At 43.6% G+C, this 21,997-nt stretch overlaps 1 protein-coding gene across 4 annotated transcripts in view; it reads left to right on the top strand.

The window, feature by feature from the left end:
* Positions 1–21,997, top strand: part of LOC126915740 (protein groucho-like) — a 153,519-nt gene that overhangs the window by 61,584 nt on the left and 69,938 nt on the right. For all 4 annotated transcript variants that reach the window (XM_050720701.1, XM_050720700.1, XM_050720702.1 and 1 more), the window contains one exon: positions 5,386–5,430. In XM_050720701.1, the coding sequence (XP_050576658.1) occupies positions 5,386–5,430 (45 nt within the window). The remainder of the gene's footprint in view (positions 1–5,385; positions 5,431–21,997) is intronic.

Raw genomic sequence — 21,997 nt, 5'->3', positions numbered from 1 at the left:
TACAATTAAATTCGCGCTGCTATGTTTTCTTGTTCGTTCGCTGTAACAAACGGAACTACAGAAATTCCTAGCGCGAGTGTGCACGCTAATGACTCCGACACGTTCGCGGGTTATTGCACGATGCCGAAACTCATGCACGAGGAAGAGCACGGGCCAATTGGGGTGCGGAAGGTGCACGTTCGCGTGTTTCCAACGATTGTGTAAATTCGTGGCAGTATAGTTGGCTGGACACGGCGTTAGCGGTGTTAACGACCCGAACTCCGTGGTCGTTCGCGCCGGCACGATTCTATTAACTGGTCGTCGTATCCTGGCCGCGAAATCCGCGGCAATATCCGATGCCTCGTACGCGTCCAAATCGCTTCGTTGGTATTTAATGGCACACTTTCGACAGGCCATGAAACGCGCCCAACTGCGCAAGGTCGTGGCGCGTGCTGCTTCTCTTCGTCTTTACGAGGACATCCGCGAACCATATGATTCCCAGCGTCGTTTTCTCGAGTCGAGATTACTCGCTGAGGTAGAAAGTTGTCGAGGTGATGAGTTTCGGAGGAGACATTAATTTAATCGCGTGTAATTGATGGGCAAATTAGGAATAAGAAAGAATATAACGTATAATAAATTCGATTAGTTGGCAAGTTTGAAACACAAGAGACAAAGAGATCGTATGTTATCACATATTTTAGAAAGGATGTGTTGCCGTCTTGTGATTTTTCTAGTAGCTACTTGAATGATTACTATCTGTTCAATGTTGTAATGCATCTATATTGCGTCACGTGTTTTCTCAGACTTATCGCAGTCGGTACGAAATTACAAGATACACGATATTTATTACTTCCTTACGTAAGTTCTAACATCCAACCTGAGAAATCAAGCCGCTTATTACGCTCGTTAAATGTTGCTGCTCGCATCAGACATACCACGAGACAGTAACACATCGTAAGAATAACTTTTCCCCTAACATGAACATAAACGACACGTCTTTTCAATATCCAAACTGCGTCATGCGATAATCATCGATGGTAATCGGAGGGTCCCTCGAAAGAGGCATATTCGTGATGATGCACGCGTGTGCGCATCTCGGCCGAGGTTTCGAGTGTTTTCCTTGATTAAATCAGAGAGAAAGAGAGAGACTAGTCAGGAGCAAATCGAGGGCAAAATTTGCAAGTCGTGCGCGAGAACAACGAATGAGAGAGATAGGTAGAGGCCCTTTATGTAAGGGTGTGCTCACAACACAGGGGCCATTCCGTCGAGGGAAGATAAAAAGGGGGATAAGGGCTTGTGAAAGGGACGAGACAGCGGAGAGGAGCGAGGGTCCATTAGTCTTGCGTATCTCGTCACGGTACGCGAGATACCGATCGCGATCGATATCGGTCGTTTATTCGAGAATGAAAGCGCCGACTCGTTTCCAGAACCAAAGGGATTATGCGATTCGAGGGTCGTCACCGCCAGCGGGGCCTGACCTATAGTTTTCTCGGTTCGTTTCGCGATTCTTCTCTTTTTTTCTCTCTACCTTAAATCTGTCCCTTCTTTTTTATTCCTTTTTTCTTTTCTTCTTTTCTTTAAATAAGATATATCTCGTGCGAACAAAGCACAAATTCGGTTTTCACGCGAATCGAGTAATACGAACGTTCTCTTTCTCTGTCACACTATCGCGCGAGATTTAACTGCTCGGTTTGCAGTGTCGACGCGGAGAGTGGAAATTTTGCTCGAGATCGTCGCAGATTGAATTTCCGGGCTTAACTCGATAATGTGGACACGATGATGCGGCATAAAACTCTCGGATAGCGGCGTAAAGCTGGTTCAATTTGAAAATGCAAACGAACGGTCGACAAGGGGTGTGGGCAGAGGGATGAGAGAGGAGGCGGAACGAGCGGGGCGTGTGCGGAGCACCGAATTCGGCCGAGTTTAATGGCTGAACGACGTTTATTGCCGCGCCGTTTTATCATTTCACTCCCCTCGAAATCGAGTCATTGCCCGCCCGGTGTTCGCGACAACTTCTACCAGCTTCCGCATTAAACGCGTCGAGACCGCGAGTTACGTTTCCAGCTTCGCGATAATTAAGATCCTGACCTCCGCTCCCGAGAGTCTGCAAGTCTATTAATTAAAGGCTAATTACTTCGTCGAGGCACCAGCAGACAAATGAACCTGCGTTTTCGTACCGGAATCAAGGTTTTCTTTCTTTCTCTTCTTCTTTTTCTTCTTTGATCACGTGCGTTTTTCTCTTCGTAATTTCTAATTGCGAGAAATCCTATGAGACGCGCTACCACGGAAAAATGTTTTTCATACTTTTGTTTCGCCGTTTTGTGTCTCGTAGCATATAAATCATCGATCCAGACTCGGAAGGTTTCTATTTCCCAATGTTTCTTGTATTAATTTAGTGTTTTTTACTTTCCAACGCGAGCATATAAATAAGGAAAATTCTTGCAGCAAATTTAATTCAACTTATAATGTTCGAAAATACGTATTTTAAAATCTTATACTTTAAGAAGAAGAAACGGCGTATGACAAACGACGTATCTCAGCGAGATTGTATCATTTCTGTTAAGAACACATAAATTGTGTCTCATTTAACTTTGCAACGATTGCTGCAAAGTTTGCTTCTTGTCGAGATTAGGTAATTCAGTTTCTATTACAACTATAATAGATACATCGTTACACTTCGTTTTAGAATGTGCACGGTGGATTTATTCCCATTATTCATACGAATGATGAAACGAATTTTTTTTACTCCTCCATTCACGTCTCACTGACGTTGTTCTTCCGTTAGACACGAGTTACGACTGGATCATTACGATGACTCAGATATACGAGTCGTAAGATGAGTCATAATTGAGGGGTTAGAAGACTCGGTTGAGGGAAAATAGAGTGCTTAAAGATATAAAGATATTGTCAGATATACAGGTGGAATTTCATTCGTTTTGATTTTATTATTGACTAAGTTTTATTCAGACGACGGTAATACGTTCCAGAGATTCGAGCTGGCGTAGAGAATTTTTCGAATGCTTGGCAAAACTGTCGGAACGTAGGTATTCTGATTACCGTGGGGAAAGAAAAATGTAGATCTCTGAGTGGTGCTTTTCTGCCGTGTAACCGTTGAAAGATGCATATCGAGGGAAATGTTCGGAGCGGTTCCCTTGTATACGTTTCATGGTTCTCCAGTTCTTTCCAACTTTTTTTTAGTCCTCGAACATCTGTATCGGTACATTTACAGATTTCATCCAGCGAAATAAAGGGAAATCTCTTGCTTTTACGTGCTTTAAAAAAGTCTAACAATTTTTCTATGGCTTATTAAAAAATAGAAGATCTACTCATAAAGAAACGTACAAACTACGTTTTCTAGTTTACCATCGAAGTTTTATAAGTAACAGATTGGAAGTTGCTAGTGCTAATGAATTGATAATATTAAGTTTAGCAATACAGCGAGTAAAATTCGCATCAGTTCTACGAACTCATGAAATCTAGCTAATTGTCGTATTGGAAATAAAAATTCATAGTAGAATCGCGTGATAGGAATCTACGACTTGCAACTCGTCGTTTGTCAATACACTGATATTACTAGTTGGTAAATTATTATGCGATAAATACAGTAAAATAAGAATTCTTCGTGTCCTTGTTCTACTAAAACAGCTTACAATAAAAAAGAAAACACACAAAGTTGTTATACTGGAAGATATATATAGACTTAAAAAAAAAAGAATCGATGTATTTACGTTCGTCTGCTATTTTTCTCACACCCGAAAGTTTCGAATAATAAAAACTCCAAAGCTCGTTAAACTCGCCAGAAAAAAACGTTCCCTTACCGATCCTACTTTTACGTTTTTGTCCGTTTTATTTCGTTCGAATGCGCGAAAGAAAATTGAGAACCACTGTCCGGTAGGTGAATTAGTTAAAGCATACCCGGCCCGGGATCTTGTACACACGATGTAGAAACGATGTTACGAGAAACCGGTCTTGGACGTCGCGTACACGCACCGACACGCGTGCATGTCTCACGCACTAACACAGAGAAACAACGACGTAGCTCTGAGTAGAATCTCCGGGAGGGTAAGGTAGAAACGATTCTTTAGTCGTTTTTCTCATTTTCTCTGCGCGTTTATCCTCCTTCTTGGCCGGGATCTTGCATTACGGCTCAATTTGGCCCGCTTTTCGTAATCTCGTTCGATCGATGTAATCTCGGCTCTCGGCAGCCGTGTACCGGCCCTAAAGACCCTCTTCGAAGGGTTCTTTTAGACGTTATTACGAATTCGAGCAGCATCTCGGTTTAGGTAACTCGATAATTCGATTAGCCCTTGGGAATCCTTCCGCTCGGCTTAACCGACTACATTCAAGTCTCATTCCTTGTCTTCTGTACTCTTTCTTTCTCTCTTTCGCGCGGTTACCCCCTATCTCTTGGTCTTGCTTTCTCTTCCGATAGTTCAGGCTTGTCGAATCATTGTTCGTCTGGAACACGATGGAATTTTGGAATACCAAAGGAGGAGAAGAGTTGCAAGAGGTATTATACTTATATAAGGGACCGCGTTAGTATAAAGTACGCGTTCCATTAGCCGAAGAAGATCGATCGCCAAGATCGCCGTGGCTACTAGTTTCTCCGCTGAGATCCGACCGATCCGCTGCAATTGAAGCACGCGTTGCATAATAAGTTGCAGCTGAATACACTCGATCCAGCTCTTGGCCCGATGCTTCTGCCGTCTCCTCAATCTTTTTTCTACCCTTTGCCGTTCACGGTGCACGCCGCTGAAATTATTTATCGGTGCAACTGCTGGCACAAATTCGCTTTATCTTGATCGTCCTGCATCGGGACGTCGCATCGTGTCTTGCGACTTTGGCTGCGTACCGAGATCGATCCCCTGTCGAACTTGAGTTAAGACCTTTAATTTATACACTCGAATTTCTGACTTGGAATCTCAAGTGGAAATTCTGAAAATGTTTACATTTCCATAGGAAAATTTGTAATTATCTGCTGTTGCAAAAATTCAAAGCAGTAGTCTGTCATCGTTGCTCAGTGATCTCGCTTCGTTAAAATATATATCCGCTGTTCGTAAATATTTGACAACTTGTTAATGCCTCGTTTATACGTATCTTGTAGCACTAAATTGTTAAAGCGATCGGTCTAGAAGAAGTAAAATCGTAACAAAGGAAAATCTAAAATGAAGACTATTGGCATTCCTATGCGAAGTATTTTCCAGCAAGTGCATGTAACTCACGTTTCTGGGTGCGCGCGAGGACAACTGTACAAGAAAGGACGACTGCTTTCACGTTAGCCGCGCGAGCATCACGTTAACGCTTGTACCAGCACGCCTTCTCCGATATTGTCTCGCGCGCACACCACCTATCATCACTTTATATCTCTCGCTTCTAATATATCGTATGTCTTTTTCATTCTTCCAGTATTACGAGATGTCGTACGGGCTGAACGTGGAAATGCATAAACAGGTAAGCCTTCCCCATTTTCATTTGAATTTCAAATGGATATCATCGAGCCGCACCGATAGAAGCCGTGAATCGTATGTATACATGAGTTGCTCCTTTCGTTTCTATCTACAGGGTGTTCCATACAATTGGAAAATGATATGCTATTGAAAATGTTCAATACAGTATCCTTGTTCTTCGTGTATAAAAGATTGATGATTCCGTAAAAAAAAAAAAAAAAAAAGACTAAAGGTTACCTTATAATCTTCGAAACGTTTCACTTTCGGAGTTTTCTAATAATTAAACTAATATTCCTAATGAAATTTTACAATCCTTTCGATTCTTAAATTATCACTATATTAATAAACTTTCTTGTATATCGAAACAAATCCGGTAGTAAGTCAAATAAAATTTTACAAACTACGAATCATTTTATTGCCGTGTCCAATGTAAAATTGTAAAATTACAAGTGTACAGCGTACAGTATATTAATTTACTGATATCGTTAGTTGATAAATTCATACCTAAGAAAGTCAGCAATTTGTGCATCGTTCGAAAAAGCTATCCCATTGTTGGTAGCAATATTTCTGTCTTCTATAGCTTGCCTCTATACGTGGAGAACACCCCGTACACGTACGTTTGTTTCACTAGCGTCTGTATCGTATGCCATTCCATACCGTGTACGTGCGCGAGATTACGCACGTGTGTGCCTGTTTTACACGCACGTGCACCGGTAGCTCGGTATAGTAATTACTTCGTTGACTTAACGCGCGATAGCCCGGTGTGCTTCGCTGAAATTTATGTTTTCATTCATGACGCGTGAACGCGCGCGCGAGCGCGAACCAACGACCGGGCAATATCCGTGCGGCGACTTACTAATCGTTCGGCTCGGTGGTTCCGCGCGTGACCCTTAATCCGAAATTAAAGGGACGGCGAGATCGGGAATTAGGGAGACGATTCCCCGGGGATCTTGGCTATTGAATAAATATGTAAACAAGGTAATAACATGCAAATTGTACGAGAGGGAGCTATCCGGACGGTTTCTTGCGACGACTTTCGAACCGAGAAAAACCAAGCACCTAACCGAACATCCCTTTATTACGATATATTGAGCGCCATTGTCGATGGCTGAAGGTGCACAAGGGCGTTTCTTCTTTAGCTTTAGATTCGTCTATTGTGTGGATTAATGTCCTGTATAGTAGATAAATGGATAATTACTAAACCTGTTAAACGAATTCAATCTCTAACGAGAAACATTTTTAATTATGAAGTTAAAAGTTAAGAGAAGAAGACCAACGAGGTTAGATTCTTGTAAATAAGATATAATATAGTTTTTATCAGAAATGCAAAGACACGTAAGAAGATGGATTGTTGAGTAAAGAAGTTGTCAATCGCAACGTCGAGTTGTTTTGATAAAGTAGGACGTTTCTTTTAACGTAGTTAGCAGTTCGTCCTTGTTTCTTGCTGAAGTTTATTACATATTTTACTTTATCTTTGATAGCAGTATATCTTGTGTCTTAAGATTCAATTATTCCACTTGATGTTGTCTTTATTTTAATTAATAGGTACCATAATATATCGCAATATAATAATATGCTTTTACGATGTATAATGTAATTACTTGGACGTTCGTGTTACGTCTATGTTTGAGAGAATCGGAAAGTTAACGATGAGAAAGACAATTGACAAACACAGCGAGTTATAAATCCGGAACAGAAAAATTCGTTACCTCAAAGCGGAGGACCGTCAATTCACAATGTATTTAAAAGCGGAATTCGTTTGAACGAAAAACGTTTGCCAAACGCTGGTCTGTCAACGGAACAATCTAGGTCGGCCAGAAATTCTTTCTCACTATATAAATCTCTAATGCCGAAAATACTCGTCGCACCAGGATGTCGAAAACGAACGTTCGAAGTTACGTGGTTCCTCCGTTCGTTTTATGTCGTTCGATGTTTGCACGGAAAAATTACGTTTCTCGCGATTCCCTTTCAGAGGATGTGATTACGTCATTCTTCCGTGGCCGGATATCTTAACAGGATTTGTCGCACGAGCCGAAAGAAAAGTGGCGCAAGGCTGCCGACCGATATGTATCTCCTCGGTACATAAATGCTTTCTGGTGCCTGTTAATGGTCCCGGAGCGATCTGTTTGCCGAGCAAACAGGCAGAAATAGAATTGGAAGTTGGTTCGTTTGATATCGAGAATTAACTCAGGGTCGAAGGGAAAATAAAAAGAGCGAACTCGTTTATTTTTTCCCCCCTCCGCTTTCCAAAGGGCGACGGCGCTTCCCGTCGAAAACACATCCTCGATATTAATAAAGACAAGGACTGTCGCGAAAATTTGCATCACAAAGATCTCTCCGTCGTGTTTTTCTTGCGCCGACCCGGCATCCATATTCATCGCGGCGATCGGCCGATTTGAATTTCCCGTTTTCTCGTAGCTCGATCGTGATCGCCATTGCAAATATCCCGATTTTTCTCTCCTTCGAAGTACTCTTTCGTCGTTTCACCCTTGTATACCTTCCATGCTCCTTTCTGTCTCTCGCCTCTTCAGGGGAAAAGGGAAGAAGAAAAATGGCGTCGTTCGCCGGTATAATTTGTTGGCGGCGCGGCGAACCAAAAGCGGAACGCTCGCCCAGAGAAACGTCGTATTTCATTTCGCGCTCGCTTTTACGACATTCCGGACATTAATGTCGTCAATTACCGTACACGTCTTCGTCCGTTTTTGCCAGCGATTCATTTACGAGGTCCGATCATGAAAATTTATCGAGTCGCTCGAAACGGCCGGCACCCAGACAACCGTTTGCTGATCACTCTTTATACTCACCACCGATTATCTTCTTCTTGTCGTTGATCTTTTAGTTAAACGAAGACTTTTTTACTCTCGGCACGTACGATTCTTGAATGGATTTTGAGCGACCGCTTTGCTGCAGCCCCTCTCAAATTATCCCAGCTTCTGGATTTTCGTATATTTTTCAATTCAGAAGGAATTCAGGAAGGGAGGAATAATCACATAGTGATTAATTTGATATACGTAATTTTTTTCTCGTTAAAATGAGCCGTCTTTGATATTGCGAAAAAAGATAAATAACTTGCATCGTTGGTAAAATAATCATATTCTGGCTGCATAAAATATAAGGAATAGCGATCCGATGTTATAAATATTGCTTCTTAAAACACAGTTTACGATTTACGATTAAATAAACTTTCGTGAAACAATTGTTCATGAAAAAGATGAGAAAGATGGAACTGAGAAATTTACAGAAGCAAAGGTGAGAGACGTGTAATTTTTGATTACAAGTTCTTCTTCGCGTCAATTGAAATTACTTGGATTCGTGAAACCCATCTTCAGGTGAATATCTAACAGAAAGTAATATTTAAAATATTGTATACCTAAGAACCCAGTTTGAGAAACCAATATAATCAAGCAACAAAGCTTGAATTAACTGCTATCGTTGGTTCTTGAAAGCAATTGAAAGAATTCTAACGTTAGTCGAAACCTGAAAAGACACGACTGTAAATAACGGGTTTAAATTGGCAAAATAAAGTGGTTCCTGCAGTTTCTTGAATTCAGGTAACTAGACTAATCTGTAAGAAGCTTTACACCGAATGAAACATGGAAAAAGAGAGAGGTCTAAGACGGTGAAACGTAAGTATAAAGGGAATCTCGATCGTGAATTTTCACGAGAGAATAAATAGTCCTTCTTCTATCTCCTATCGAGTTCTCGGGCCCCTCTTTCATACTAACCCAGTCACTCGTTCGCCTTCTTCGCGATTTTTCTCGCGTTACCTCTTCACCTGCACTCTTCCGTGAGCCAGCTTCCGCGTCGACGTGCCAGGAATAATGTTCGCGTTTATTGAATATTTAGCAGCCGGGCTGCCGTTATTTCCTCCGCTTCCGGCGATGTTCTCCCTCTTTTCTGGGCGCGTCGTTCCAACAGGATGCACCCTCTTGAGTCGTAAATCGGGCTTCGTGTCGAAGGAAACTCTCGCGGTGGTTGCGAAATGGAAAGAGGAAACGTAGAAAGAGGCGTAAGATGAAGAAACACGAAAGTGGTAAAAGAGGAACAGCGACGAAAATGTCACGGGACTATTCATAAATCAGGACTACGGGGTGGACAGATCGAAAATTATCGTTGTTATTAGGTACTCGTCGTCTTTATTATCACGATAAATATACACGCGTGCGAAGCTTATGTTCGTAGTAATGATTGTGTAGAAGACGAAGCAATCAAAATTCTGCTATTCACCTGTCCGCTGTGTTGATATCGTTATGTAAATATGCGTCTGTGTAAATATAAATATATATACTAGAAAGTAGATATAGGTAAGAAAAATAAGGAAAATACACAATGATCGATTGTGTATGTTTGTCGAATGTACTACGGTCCTCGAATTTGTATTTCTCAATGCCGTTCTCGTTTCAACAATGACACAAGAGATGTAATGTTTTGTGAGCAACTTTTAACGCTAAATTGAGATAATTCTTTTATACTTTTGTCGTACATACGAATTTGATAGCGATAAAAAAACTCCAAGTGCCAACAGTAGTTGGTATTGCTATTAACAGACACTTTCTGAATAACTGACATCAACTTACGAAGACACACACGAGAACAAGAAGATCGAGATTGAAACGAAAAGAAACGAGTCTTATGTTTCGCGACGGGAAACGTTCAACCCTCGGAGCAAAGACAGCAGTCAGGGTACGAGGGTCAGGTTTTTTCTTCGTCCTTCGCGTGTTACACGTTCGATAAATCCTGCGGAGATTTACGCGAAGAGTCCCTCGCGCGCTTTATTTCGACCAGGCGAAGTGAAACAAGACCGTGAGGAATCCTCGTTGGTTGCAGCTTGCGTTCGTCTTCTCGACATTCCGGCGTAATAAATCGAAGTAAACGAATCGAATCTCCATAGAACACGTCACGTTCGATTCATAGAAGAGTATCCTGACGCTATATCCGGCTGTGAAACCAAACGTTTTCACAGTGGCCAGTTACACGAATCGCGTACTGATCGTCCATTGTAAAATTTCGATGGCGGCCGTGTCAAAAGCTGTTTACAACGATCGTACTTCTGCGGCGCAATTTCGTGCACGATCGCGTTTATAAAATCACGACCAACCCTTTCACAGCTGCTATATTCGACCGAGGATGATTAATCGTCCGCGTTTATGACGAGCCAGCGTTGTTGTCCGCGTAGAAATAAAAAAACGTGGAACGCGAAGAGAAAAAAATAGATACGCGCGTGTATAAAGGAAAAAAAAGAAGGAATACGAAAGGGAGGAAAATTGGCAGCGGAAACGAGACACGACGGGGACGCAGGGGTCGAAGGGCGAAACGAGATGAGTAACAACTTCGACGACACGAGAGGGTAAAATATCGGGACAGGAAACGCGCGGACGTTTCGAATCGAATTTATCGGGCGTGTATTAACGCGGTCGGCCGGTCGGTCAGTCTGGTAAGTGTCTGCGAATGGCGGTGTAAACGCGCTCGATTTCGCCTGGATGTAATTAACGTCGAGTAATTCCCGACAATTACCGTCATCATCATCATCCATCAGACCGCAGTCGACCTGTTACGTTTTCCTGTTATATACCTGTACGATAATTGTCGTCTCGAATCACTGGTTTCGCATCGATGCGCGAGCCACACACGAGATATACCTACATGCTCGTTAAAACGGAGTGCCTGTTGGGGAAGATGATCAGCAGCCTTCGTCTATACGTCTACGATACTGCGCAGAGATTGGCGTCTACGTGTACCGTACACATAGTCAAGCCACTTAAATCGGGCGCGAAATTTGTTCGAACGCTTTTAGAATGCGAAGGATACGTCCGAGTAGCGATTTTATCGACGTTCGTTACGATCGTTACCACCGATCGTCTCTATTGAATTTTCATTCGATCATATTCCACTTTTTCTCTCTCGCCTGACCGGTTGTTATTCTTTTTTTTTTTTTTTTGTCTCTTCCAACCCCTTTATCCGACGCGCTCCTGTTGGTCGTTGTCCGTTGTTGTTGTTGGCGTTGTACGCGGCGCGCGTATTATCGCCGCTAAACGATCTGTGCGTTTTTATTCGCGGCAAGCGACGCGTATTGTAAATGTTTTCGGGCATTACTCTCGATTCTGCTAAAGCTATTACCGGCGATTCCGCAGCTGCAATACGTGTCGAGCAGTCGGAAAATTCACGCATGAAAAGTACCGGCGGCCACCGAGAGTGATTCGATTTCGTTGTTTTGCGTTCGACTCGTTGCGTTCCCCGCGCGCTCCACCGCCCGCCCGACCCATCTTTTTCATCCCCGTTTCCGTTCCCACCCCGAGCTCGCGTCGTGTTCAACCTCGTATAGTCTGCTCATTATTCATTTATCGGTTTAACGAGTACATCCGCGAAAAAGCGTTGCAAAATACCCGAACTGGTCGATACCCAAGCCCCACCCCATTCCGTTTCACCCCCTCTCGTATTTTCTCTACTAATTTCCTTCCTGCGCGGATTTCACGCGATGCACCGCGATTTCGCGTATTGCGATTTTTCGCAGTTTAATGGCCTCTACGCTCCCCCTTTTCACGCTGTTGTATCGGTCGTTGGAAATTTGCCCGGTTATTTAAATCGCAGCTTATCGAGAAAAGTTATCGCGTGCCATGTAACGTAGAATTGGATCTCTGCTAACAAGGGGCAACACAAAGACGTCGGACAGGAAGGATCCTTCCTTTTATCTGTTCCATCAAATTCGGAGCAAGATTACGATGGCTACCTGGAATGGTTCTGCTCTGTTCATAAATCTAGGATTCGACGTTCCTCCAGCATCCTTTGTCCCCCGATACTGCCGAAAAGAAGGAAAAAGAGAACGGTGGTCGTGGAATCTCGTCAGGTGCTTCATGAATAACCTCTCAAAACCGTCGACCGGCGCGATTTCTCTTTCTCTCTTCGTCTGTCCGACCCAGAGGGTAACCTAATACACGGTCGCACGGACGCCGGCTCCGTCGTACTCTTTCTCTCCCTGTGCACGTCCGTCCGCGTATACGTTGGCCATCGCTTTTTCCACGTTTTATTGTGTCTGCAGCACCACCGGTTTGGTCGCCTGGGCCGCGCGCTACGCGCCGGAGCCAGAGGACCAGATGGAGATCGAGTGAGAGGACGGTACTACAGTATAGAAGAAAAAAAGAGACCATGCGTATGTAGAGGTAGAGAAGAACGATGGTGGTGGTGGGGGTGGTGGTGGTGATGGTGATGGTGGTGGTGGCTGAAAAGAGTACGGGGGCGGAGGAATGAATGGTACGCCAGGGAAAACGTGGTGCACGTCGCCGGTACCGACGGGATAGGGTGAATCGGTGATGAGAGGGTGAAGGTGGAATAGAGACAGAGAGCGTGGTGGAGAGTGCGCGAAAGGGAAACGGTGGTCGGAGGAAAAACGAAGAGCAAAATTCGCTATCGGAAAAATCGAGCTCTGCTGTGCTACCGCGCCGACCTCTCCACGCACACATGTTGCCCCCTGTTGGTACTCGTTCCAATTCCCTGGTCATACTCTATCTTTCCTTCTCTTCCTGGTGAATCCGTCACACGTTCCATCCTGCTCTTGTTGCACCATCGAGCAGACACAGACAGTCGCCTCGTGTCTTCTTCTTCTCTCGTTCTTCGAACGTCCGCCTCGCCCAATGTTGGCATATCCGTGTAACTTCGATCCCATGTATCTTCTTTCTCTGTTGCCCGCGACACACGGTTCATGTAGCACGCGTACCACGTAGACGGCCCGGCCGTACGTGTGCGTTGTGTGGCTTGGCACAGCCGCGAAGAACGAGTCGCAATATGTGCACGATAAAATATACACAGAAATGTCTACCAGCTACGTACGTCTACATACTTTTTCTCCGTTCTGTTGGCTCGACTCGATCCGCTGAAACCAGCGGGAAAGAGACACACACTGCGCGCGAGAGTATTATGGCATACCTATGCGGAGTCCCCGGTGCACCTCCGCCTCTACGTTGTCTCTTTCAGCATAGGGATCTGCAATACCGATGGGACTCCATGTACCCGATACACGTCCTCCATGGTCGCGATCTCTCAACACGATAAGTCCTTTCAACCGGCACCGGCTTCGATCCCGTTTCTCTCTTTTCATCCTTGCCCGTTCTCATACGTACGCCATCTCTCTACCCACTCTACCAACCCCCTAAGATCTCTCTCTCTCTCTTTCTTTTTCTTCATCCTCTTCTTCTGCTTGCGGATAGGAAGGATGTTACTCGGAGACGACGCGACTGAGGAGGAAGGTTTTATCCGGAGCAACTCGAGTTTGCCTGACTGGGAATACCGCACGAATTGAGTCGACTTTCTCTGTCTCCTTTTACCAATCGTTCGTTCGTTCTTCTATAGATTGCTGGCTCTGTCGTGCTTTCTTCTCCTACCATCTCGATCTCCTTGAATAGGATGCCATTACCAATTCTGTTTTCGAGTCGAGCGAAAAGAGAATTTCTTTTCTTCGTGGTCTTCCACGACACTTACCCCGGATGTATTGCGGGTTTTCGGTAGTTATTTCTCAAGCTTATCGGATCTTGTGTAATCAGATAGAATCATAGTCGGTAGAGTGGATATTGCGCACGGATTGTTCTCTTCTCTCTTTTCACCCTTGTGTTCCTAATGCATTTATTATTCTTTTTCTATTGAAATTGGTCATCGTTTACTGATAGACAGCATTTACATCCTTCTCGATGCGTTGTATTCGCGTAAATTAACCCATTCAACTGGAATAAAACGATCCTCTTATGCAACTCATTTATTACGTTTGTACATGCACCTGTTCTACATAAATACTAACTCGACAAGTCTCAGTTTATAAACGAAGCGCAGATTGATTTCAATAAATCACAATCTCATTTCGGTATATTTATGAAGGGGCTCTCAAAGTGAAATCTTAATTTGCAAACCGCAGATCATTCGTGAAAAGATAGGTATTCACAACCTTCCATTAAAAATATACCGTACTAATCCCGTATCGCTTTCTGCCTTACAATAATGACCATGTTGGTAAAGTGGAACCTGCAGCTGTAGAGGATTACCAGCAGGTAGGGACGTTAACAAGGCTCAATCGCCTTATCTCCTCGTTGAATCTTCTCAAGTTTCCATTTCGCAGATCGAACTCATCCTATGTCCAAGCCTGATCAATTTGATGACCTCGCTACATCGTATCGGCCAAAAAGAAGCCACAAGCCTCGTCACGCTCTCTGAGCATTTGTCCACGCGGGCGTTGTTTACCGATGGTACGAAAACACGTCGGGAGAATCGTGATTTTCGCGAGTTTATTGGATATTCACGCTGGTCTAACCAAACGCGGTCTCGAACGGACTATAATTAAGAACAACGAGTTGGCACTTTTCCACGAGGGTAACGTACTCGAGATCGGTGGAGCGAGTGAGAAGGAAGAAGAGAGAAAGCGGGAGAGAAAATGAGAAAGAGAATTACGTGGATGACTGAACGCTATAACAGGCCCCGGTGTTACACGGATAACCCTCTCGAGGTCATTAACACGCGAGTATCTTCGATCACGGTCGTAACGATCGAGGTAACTCGCCACGGCCATGAATTTTTATCGGACGCTATTTCGCTTTTATACCTCCCTTTAAGACGTCGTCGCTTTCTTCTGTTCAGACGAGCAAGAGGCAGAGCCGCTTAATTCTCGCGCCACCGAATGGCCACTTAAATTTCGCGCATTAAAACCTACCCCTGGAGAAACAATCGTTAACCAGCAGCGGTCTAAGAGATTCCATCGCCCACCACCGGAGGGACTCTCTACGATCGAGAATTTAAGTACTCCGTTGATACTTCCGTGGCTCCATGGATTCTCCGACGTCTGACGTTGCGTCGGCATGGCTTTTATCAGTCGTATTACTTTTACGAGCCGTTCCATCCTTTCCAACTTGACTCGCCGCTTCCTTGTACTATCATCGAGTATACAGAGTGCTGTGGAATAAAATCAACAAACTTTGCCAGCATATTTAGGAAAGTAAAACCGAAGAGCTTTCTCTTGTTGTTATACACACCATGAACCGATTTGCCTTCGTTTTCGAAATGTAGATAGAAATACCAACACGTTCCTCTTCTATTCGGTTGTCCGAAAAGTTTCTTTTGTTTTATAAGGAAATAATAGACGCGTAATATTTTTATTATATATATATTAGTTTATTGAACTATGCACGAACATAATAATAGAAATAGAACGAAATGGATCATACCTAATTCAATAAAATAATACAAATAAGACAAAATAAAAATAAGACAAATTGTTGTTCATTTATTACCACCTTATGAAACGAAAGAAACTTTTCGGACAACCTAATATCATATTCTCTATGGGGTTGCAGGAAATACAAATAGCTGGTAACATTATCTTATGTAGTATCTTACATTAATTGGACCAATTTGTGCAAACCATTGTAAGAACAATTTGATACAGTTTCAATTAAGTAATCATCGTTAAAGTTAAATAGCTTGAGTGTTTTATGTATTTTATTATTTTATGTACTTGTGAATAAAATCGCTTCGACGAATCAACTCATAGTATGTAGGATATTTTTTATTCGAAATGATCTCCCAAATATGCAGCAAAGTTTGCCAGTTTGCTTCTAGAACAGCCTGTATACCATCCATAGAATTTCATCTTCCTATTCCCATCTTTTTATTTCTTCCTTCGTGTCTCTTCTCCCGTACTTCCGGTAGAAAAGGGGAAAGCCGCGACTGTACTCGGAGGAAACTATAAAACTATTACGCGTGTCGCGTCGCGCTTAACGTATCGTGGCCTGCAGATGGCCGGCACAGAGGGTGGTTTCAAAGTAAAGCAGTCGGTATTATTTTCATTGCATCTCGCTTGAAAGTTGGACTTCTTTCTTTTTAAAATGAGAACGATAATTCCCTTCGGAAAGTCCCCCGGGCAAAAGTCGTGTCGCATATCGATCGACGGAACCAAGCACGGCAATTTGTTGCCGCGTCGTCGGACGGTAGGTTTTTATGGGGCCGACGCATATTCTAAATCATGAGCGATAAGCTACGCCTAAGCCGGGCTCCGGGTATTTACATTTAATTAATCCCAGGGGAGCGCGACCCTGCGCTTTCGAGACACCCTGCGGCCGTATTTATGTACTCGCACGCCGACTGCGAGTCTTAGGACCAACCCTCCTTCGTCGGCCGTTTTTATGCGCGACGTTTCGCACTTTTATCGATGCCCGGGTGTTAGCATTATGCCGGCTATCAAGCAGAGGGTAGAAAGAACACCCTCTTCGGCCTCCTCTCGTGCCTTGGGAATCGTTAAGAGATCACCCCTTTCTCGTTTTGCACGCCCTCTTTTTCTTTTCACCCCTCCCAACAATGGACGATGTTGTCCTCCTTCCTTTTATATATTTTTTTTCTCTTTCCTTTCGATAAGCAGTTTAGCGATTTTTCAAGTTTTGGTATTTCACTCCAGCCTTTTCTTACGAAATAATGAAAAGTTTTTTTAATTTGTTATATGTTTGTTCTAAGCTAACGTTCGAGATTTACCAAAACAATTACGTTAGTGCCTGGCTCTTTTGAGGCTAGCGATTATATAAACTTGTGGTAAATTTTGAATATTAAGCGAATTGAACTGAAGGATATTATATTTCTTCTATTTGTACGAAATATGGAAAGATGTTTTAATTCGACGGTTTCTTAATAAGATAATAAATAATTAATACGTCAGTTTCTCGAGTTCCTCCTACCTGGTTTCTCGTTTCTAGTGCTAAAATAAAGCTGTTAGAAAAAAGGTGGAAGTCAAATAGTCGAAATTGGGAAAAGTCACTAAACTGCGTAATCACCTTTTCTTCCTTTACTCGTGTGGCTCGTTTCCCCGTCGTTCGACGCGGACGATCAAACGAGAGTAACGACGGGAAAGAGCGATCGTTGGAGTTCGACGTCGCAACGGATCAATCGTTAAAGTCGATCCTCTCGTGGAAACGAATTTTATCTCCAACGTAAAGAGAGAGAGAGAGAGAGAGAGAGAGAGAGAGAGAGAGAGAGAGAGAGAGAAAGAGAGACCCGGTATCTCTGCTTTTAAAATCGGTAGTTTTGTTCAGAAAAAAGGAAAACAGGAGTGCTGGCGTACGATTTAATCCACGTTCTCGGATTACCCGCTAGGAGAACAACCGAGCCGGGGTGTTATTTAAACGCGACGGGCGTTAACGAACTCGAAGCGAAAAATGATGGAAACATGGTGGAAACACCCCAGACCCCCGAGCCTTTGAAGAGCGCCTTTGGCAAGCGGATCGTGGAAATTTCTGCTCTCTTACCGCCTGGCGGATCGCTGAAATCTCGTTGCCGATCTGAAAGCTTCTCTTTCTGAAATTACGTTCTATATTAAGGCGAGCCTGCGGCTGGAATTAATGATTACCTTGGTATCCATCTTCAATGGCGCGGATTTATAGCGTCGAATGTCGACCGATCTTTTTATTCCACAATCCTGTTTCTTTTAACATACTTTTTTTTTTTATATTTTATTGGTTTCGTGAAATTGATTTTACACTCGTTTACGAGTAAATATCAAGTGATGTGCTATATTTTATAATGCAAGAGATATTTTGGAATTTATTCTGTCCGTTCGTAGGATTTTTATTGAAATTTTCAAGACATTCCATCGTAAAATATTTAATATTGAATTATGTTGAAATATCTTTAGAGACACCTTGAAAGTTTTCTTATGCCGGTCATTTAATTAAAATTCATTAACATTCCACTGTTGATTAATTCATGACGCGCTGCGATATTTCTGTTGTGGAACAAAAAAACATTGTTGCGTATAGATACTTGTCGTATGATCTGATCTATGCCACTCGGCATTGAACTCAAATATTATGCAAATTTATACGCACGTGTTCGTTAAGAAAAAAAGATTTGAAAATATCTATACAACCATAATACAACCGTATCCATAAAATATTACCGAAAGCCATTGAAACATACTTAAAAAGATATAAAAGTTTTCAAACATTGGAACATAAAGAAATTTAGAAGAAGAGCACACGGTCAATAGTCACGCATTGCATTTGGATCGATTCATCGGAACAGAGGTTCATCGAGAGTAACGCGGAGGTTCCCCCTGTTGATCTTCCTGTGCATAATCAGCGGCGAGTTAATTGTGCCCGCTATCAGCCGGGCACGAAGGTCTTGTTTTCCTCAATGTTCATCCCGGAATTACGAGGGTCCCGCTGACAACGATAATTCCTTGGTGTTTCGGTGGATGTGGCTGTCCGTGTGTGTGTGCGTGTTACCCCATAGACGGGACCGGCCGTAAAGTCGCGTTCACAATGCGGATTCCCATCGTGTCTGGCGACGTCGTTGTCATTGCGAATGCGCCCCGAGGCGGCTCCTCTCGAGCACTATCCCTCAGAGTACCATCAACGACGCGGTGGATACAGGCGAAAAGCGATGTTATCGGGTGAGTGAGAGTGAGAAAGAAAATAATGGATCACGGAACGGATAGAGAACCGAAGAAACAGAGAAACAAGGATCATGAAAAAGAGACGAATAGTGCCTTAACGAGAACAGTCAGAAAAGAGTGTTCCTGGGGGTTTGGAGCCGTGACACTAATTTGCTCGCTCCGCGCCCCATCCAATATCATTCCATCGCGTTTTCACCACCTCCGTGTTAATTACCGCGGCGGTATTTACACCGAGTAAGATAGAAACGAGATCCGCGGAAAGCAGAGGAGGAGGCTTTTGCTTGTTTTATGCACCCTCGAACAATGGCCGAACGCAAGAGCTCGTCCGGGGTAATGACGGCGGTTACCGCGGCCCTTCTCTTTTCCTTTCGTGCGGAATGTTTGAAAAAAAAAAAAAAAAAAAAATATTCCTGCTTTCTGTGCGGGTACAATCGCCGGCCTCGATAATACCTCGCCGATTGTTTCGGTTATGTTTTGTTTGTCGCGAGAGGGGTTGTCAGCCGCTGTATTTGTTTTCGTGAAAAGTATCTTTTGTCGATGGTTTGTTTGGTTTTTTGGCTTATGCGGATCAGAGACAGCTGGCATTTGACGACGAACTTTCAATTCGGCAGAGTTAAAACGCACGTGTTTTTCGTTGTGGAGAGATGTTCGGTTGCAGATGATTCGGATAGATGTTTCGTGATTTGTTATTTGAAATCGGATGGAATTAAGAATAATATATGACTATAAATACTTGAAATCTCTGTAATGCCACGTCACTTGGAAATTTGTATGGATCATTAACGAATTACAAATGAAAATCTGCAACGGTAAACTAATAACTGTCAAACTACTACTTCGTACTTCAAACAACGGAAAATCTAACGTGAAACAGCAACAAGATATACACGAAGCATAGCTGTGCAAAAAGGATGTCGTGGAATCGGTGAGCGTGTAATTGTTGCAACTATTCGTAGTAAACACGAGGAAACCGAGCAACGCGTCTGTGGAGATTCCCTCTTCGAAACTCGAGAACAGTCGAAATCCCGCCGTTGCAGCTATTCCGTAGCTAACGTACATGCCAGCCCAATAATCGTGGCCGGCTACAGGATACTACCACCAGAGCCTGACTCGAAATCGAGAGGATAGAGAGCTGCTACCTCACTCTCTCTCCCCTTCTCTTTCCCTGTCTAAAGAGAGTAACACACACACACACACACAGAGAAAGAGAGAGAGAGAGAGAGAAGGAGAGGTCAGCTTCGGCGGCCAGGCCGTTAATGTTTAGCGCAATCAGCGATAATGGCGGTCTATGGCGCGTTTAATCAAGGCAGTAGCCCGTTGCGGCTTGCGGTTCGAAAGCGGCCTGCCCCCACGGTGCAAAGGAAAGGGTCAGTGTATATGCACGCTCTCCTCTATCTGCGTGTACACGTCCACTGCGCTTGTATCTGTGTGTACACGCGAAACGAAGAGCAATAGAGCGATGGTGCAATAGAGAGAAGGAGAGGTAGGAAGGGTTGGTGAACAAGAGGGTTGAACATATCAGGTGGGCTTAGCGGTCTCTGCTGGCTCGGCATCGCCCCGACCAGAGAGTGACCACTGTACACGCACACCAGCGAACGCCAGACGGCCACACGGACGTGAAACACTGTCTGAAACTCACGTCTCTGTGGTCAGGATCGCGGATCAACGGAACAGACTTTCTCTTTCCTTCATTTCCCCCTCGTTGGTTGTATTCTTTTCCTTCGCCGTGTTTCTATGCCCTGTCTATGCATGCAGGATTGCATGTTCGTGCTTTCTAGCTTCGTGTACGAAGGGAAGAGAAGCAACGTTTCTCACTCGGCTTCTCGTCCTATCTGCACAGAGTCGCCTTTTCTGTTTCATAGAGTAGACCGAATTCACTTACGGTCGAAAAGCGGTCGATGCGAAACTCAAACGATTTGCCTTCGTTTCGTATAGACTTGTCTCGCAAGTGTTTCGCAAGCGGGATGGTGTAGTACGAATGGTTGAAACTATCTGCTGGTCTTTACGCGATGGTAATAAGCCATGGGGTGTCGTCGAGCTTTCGTAGCGGTGATTTGATCACGTGCGATTTAGTAACTTTGTGTTTTTAATAGCGGTGCCATTATTCTTGTGCATTGCGTGTAAGGGTACTCCGTTTATACGAGTTCTATTCACTTGAATGTATTTTTAGTTAGTGTCTGATTGAGTGACCTCCTGCTGATTGACTCCACTTATCCGAATGTGGACGTCTATTATACGAACGAAAAATGATAGGTAATAGGACGAATCAATGAATTCTTATGTGTATTACACGAACTTCAATTATACAAATTACTTGTCTGATGATAGCTTTATAGTTTATACGTTGTTCTACTTGAATTACAAATATAAAGTTACATCTGATTAGATGTATTTATATAGCTCGGTATCATCGATATAAAATTAACATCGTATCTCTCTTCATAAAGGGCCACTTTCCAGTCTAATGATTTCCAAATTTCAAGATTCGTTTGTTATTAACTCAAATTGACCTTAAAGACACCGTTATATATTGTATTATCTACGCCAGATTAAATTTATAAATTCTTGCAAATGATAGAATATCGAGTCAAAGGCCAGCATGTATATATTCACGAAATCATCGAGTTCCGACGAGGTCAGTAATTTATCGGCGATGGATATCGCCGTCGCGGCAGCATTAGGGTTCCTCCCCGGAAATGTACTCGTAATCGATTATTTACGACAAATTGGAGGCACTAATTTATTAGGAGTATCCCCGGTCGCGATAACGCGATTTTCTCGCCGGCAACCTATTTGGAGGCTGCAATCTCCTGGCAGCAGCCCCTAGTTTCCTCTAATACCTGGCCTGGCACATCCCTCTTAATAGCCGAGGCAAGGCTCGCCGTTGTTATTGACTGCTACCGGCACTTTCGTGGCAGGCGTGTAGAGCTTCGGCTTTCCTGCTCGTCTAATATCCTGAGTGCCGCTAATTTGCCCAACCGTAACCTACTGACACTCTGATCGATCATTGTGTGCGCACCATACGATGCCCCGACCCTCGGCAGACCCGGTTCTCTGGCCGGTGCGATGCCACGTCTCTCGGGGGAAACGCACCAGCCGTGTTCAAGGAAGATGGAGATGGAGCAGGAAAGGGAGAGATCGCGAATTGTGTGAGTTT

This window comes from Bombus affinis, chromosome 4, assembly GCF_024516045.1.
Source record: "Bombus affinis isolate iyBomAffi1 chromosome 4, iyBomAffi1.2, whole genome shotgun sequence".
Lineage (NCBI taxonomy): Eukaryota > Metazoa > Arthropoda > Insecta > Hymenoptera > Apidae > Bombus > Bombus affinis.
This window is presented reverse-complemented; position numbering and strand designations above follow the sequence as displayed.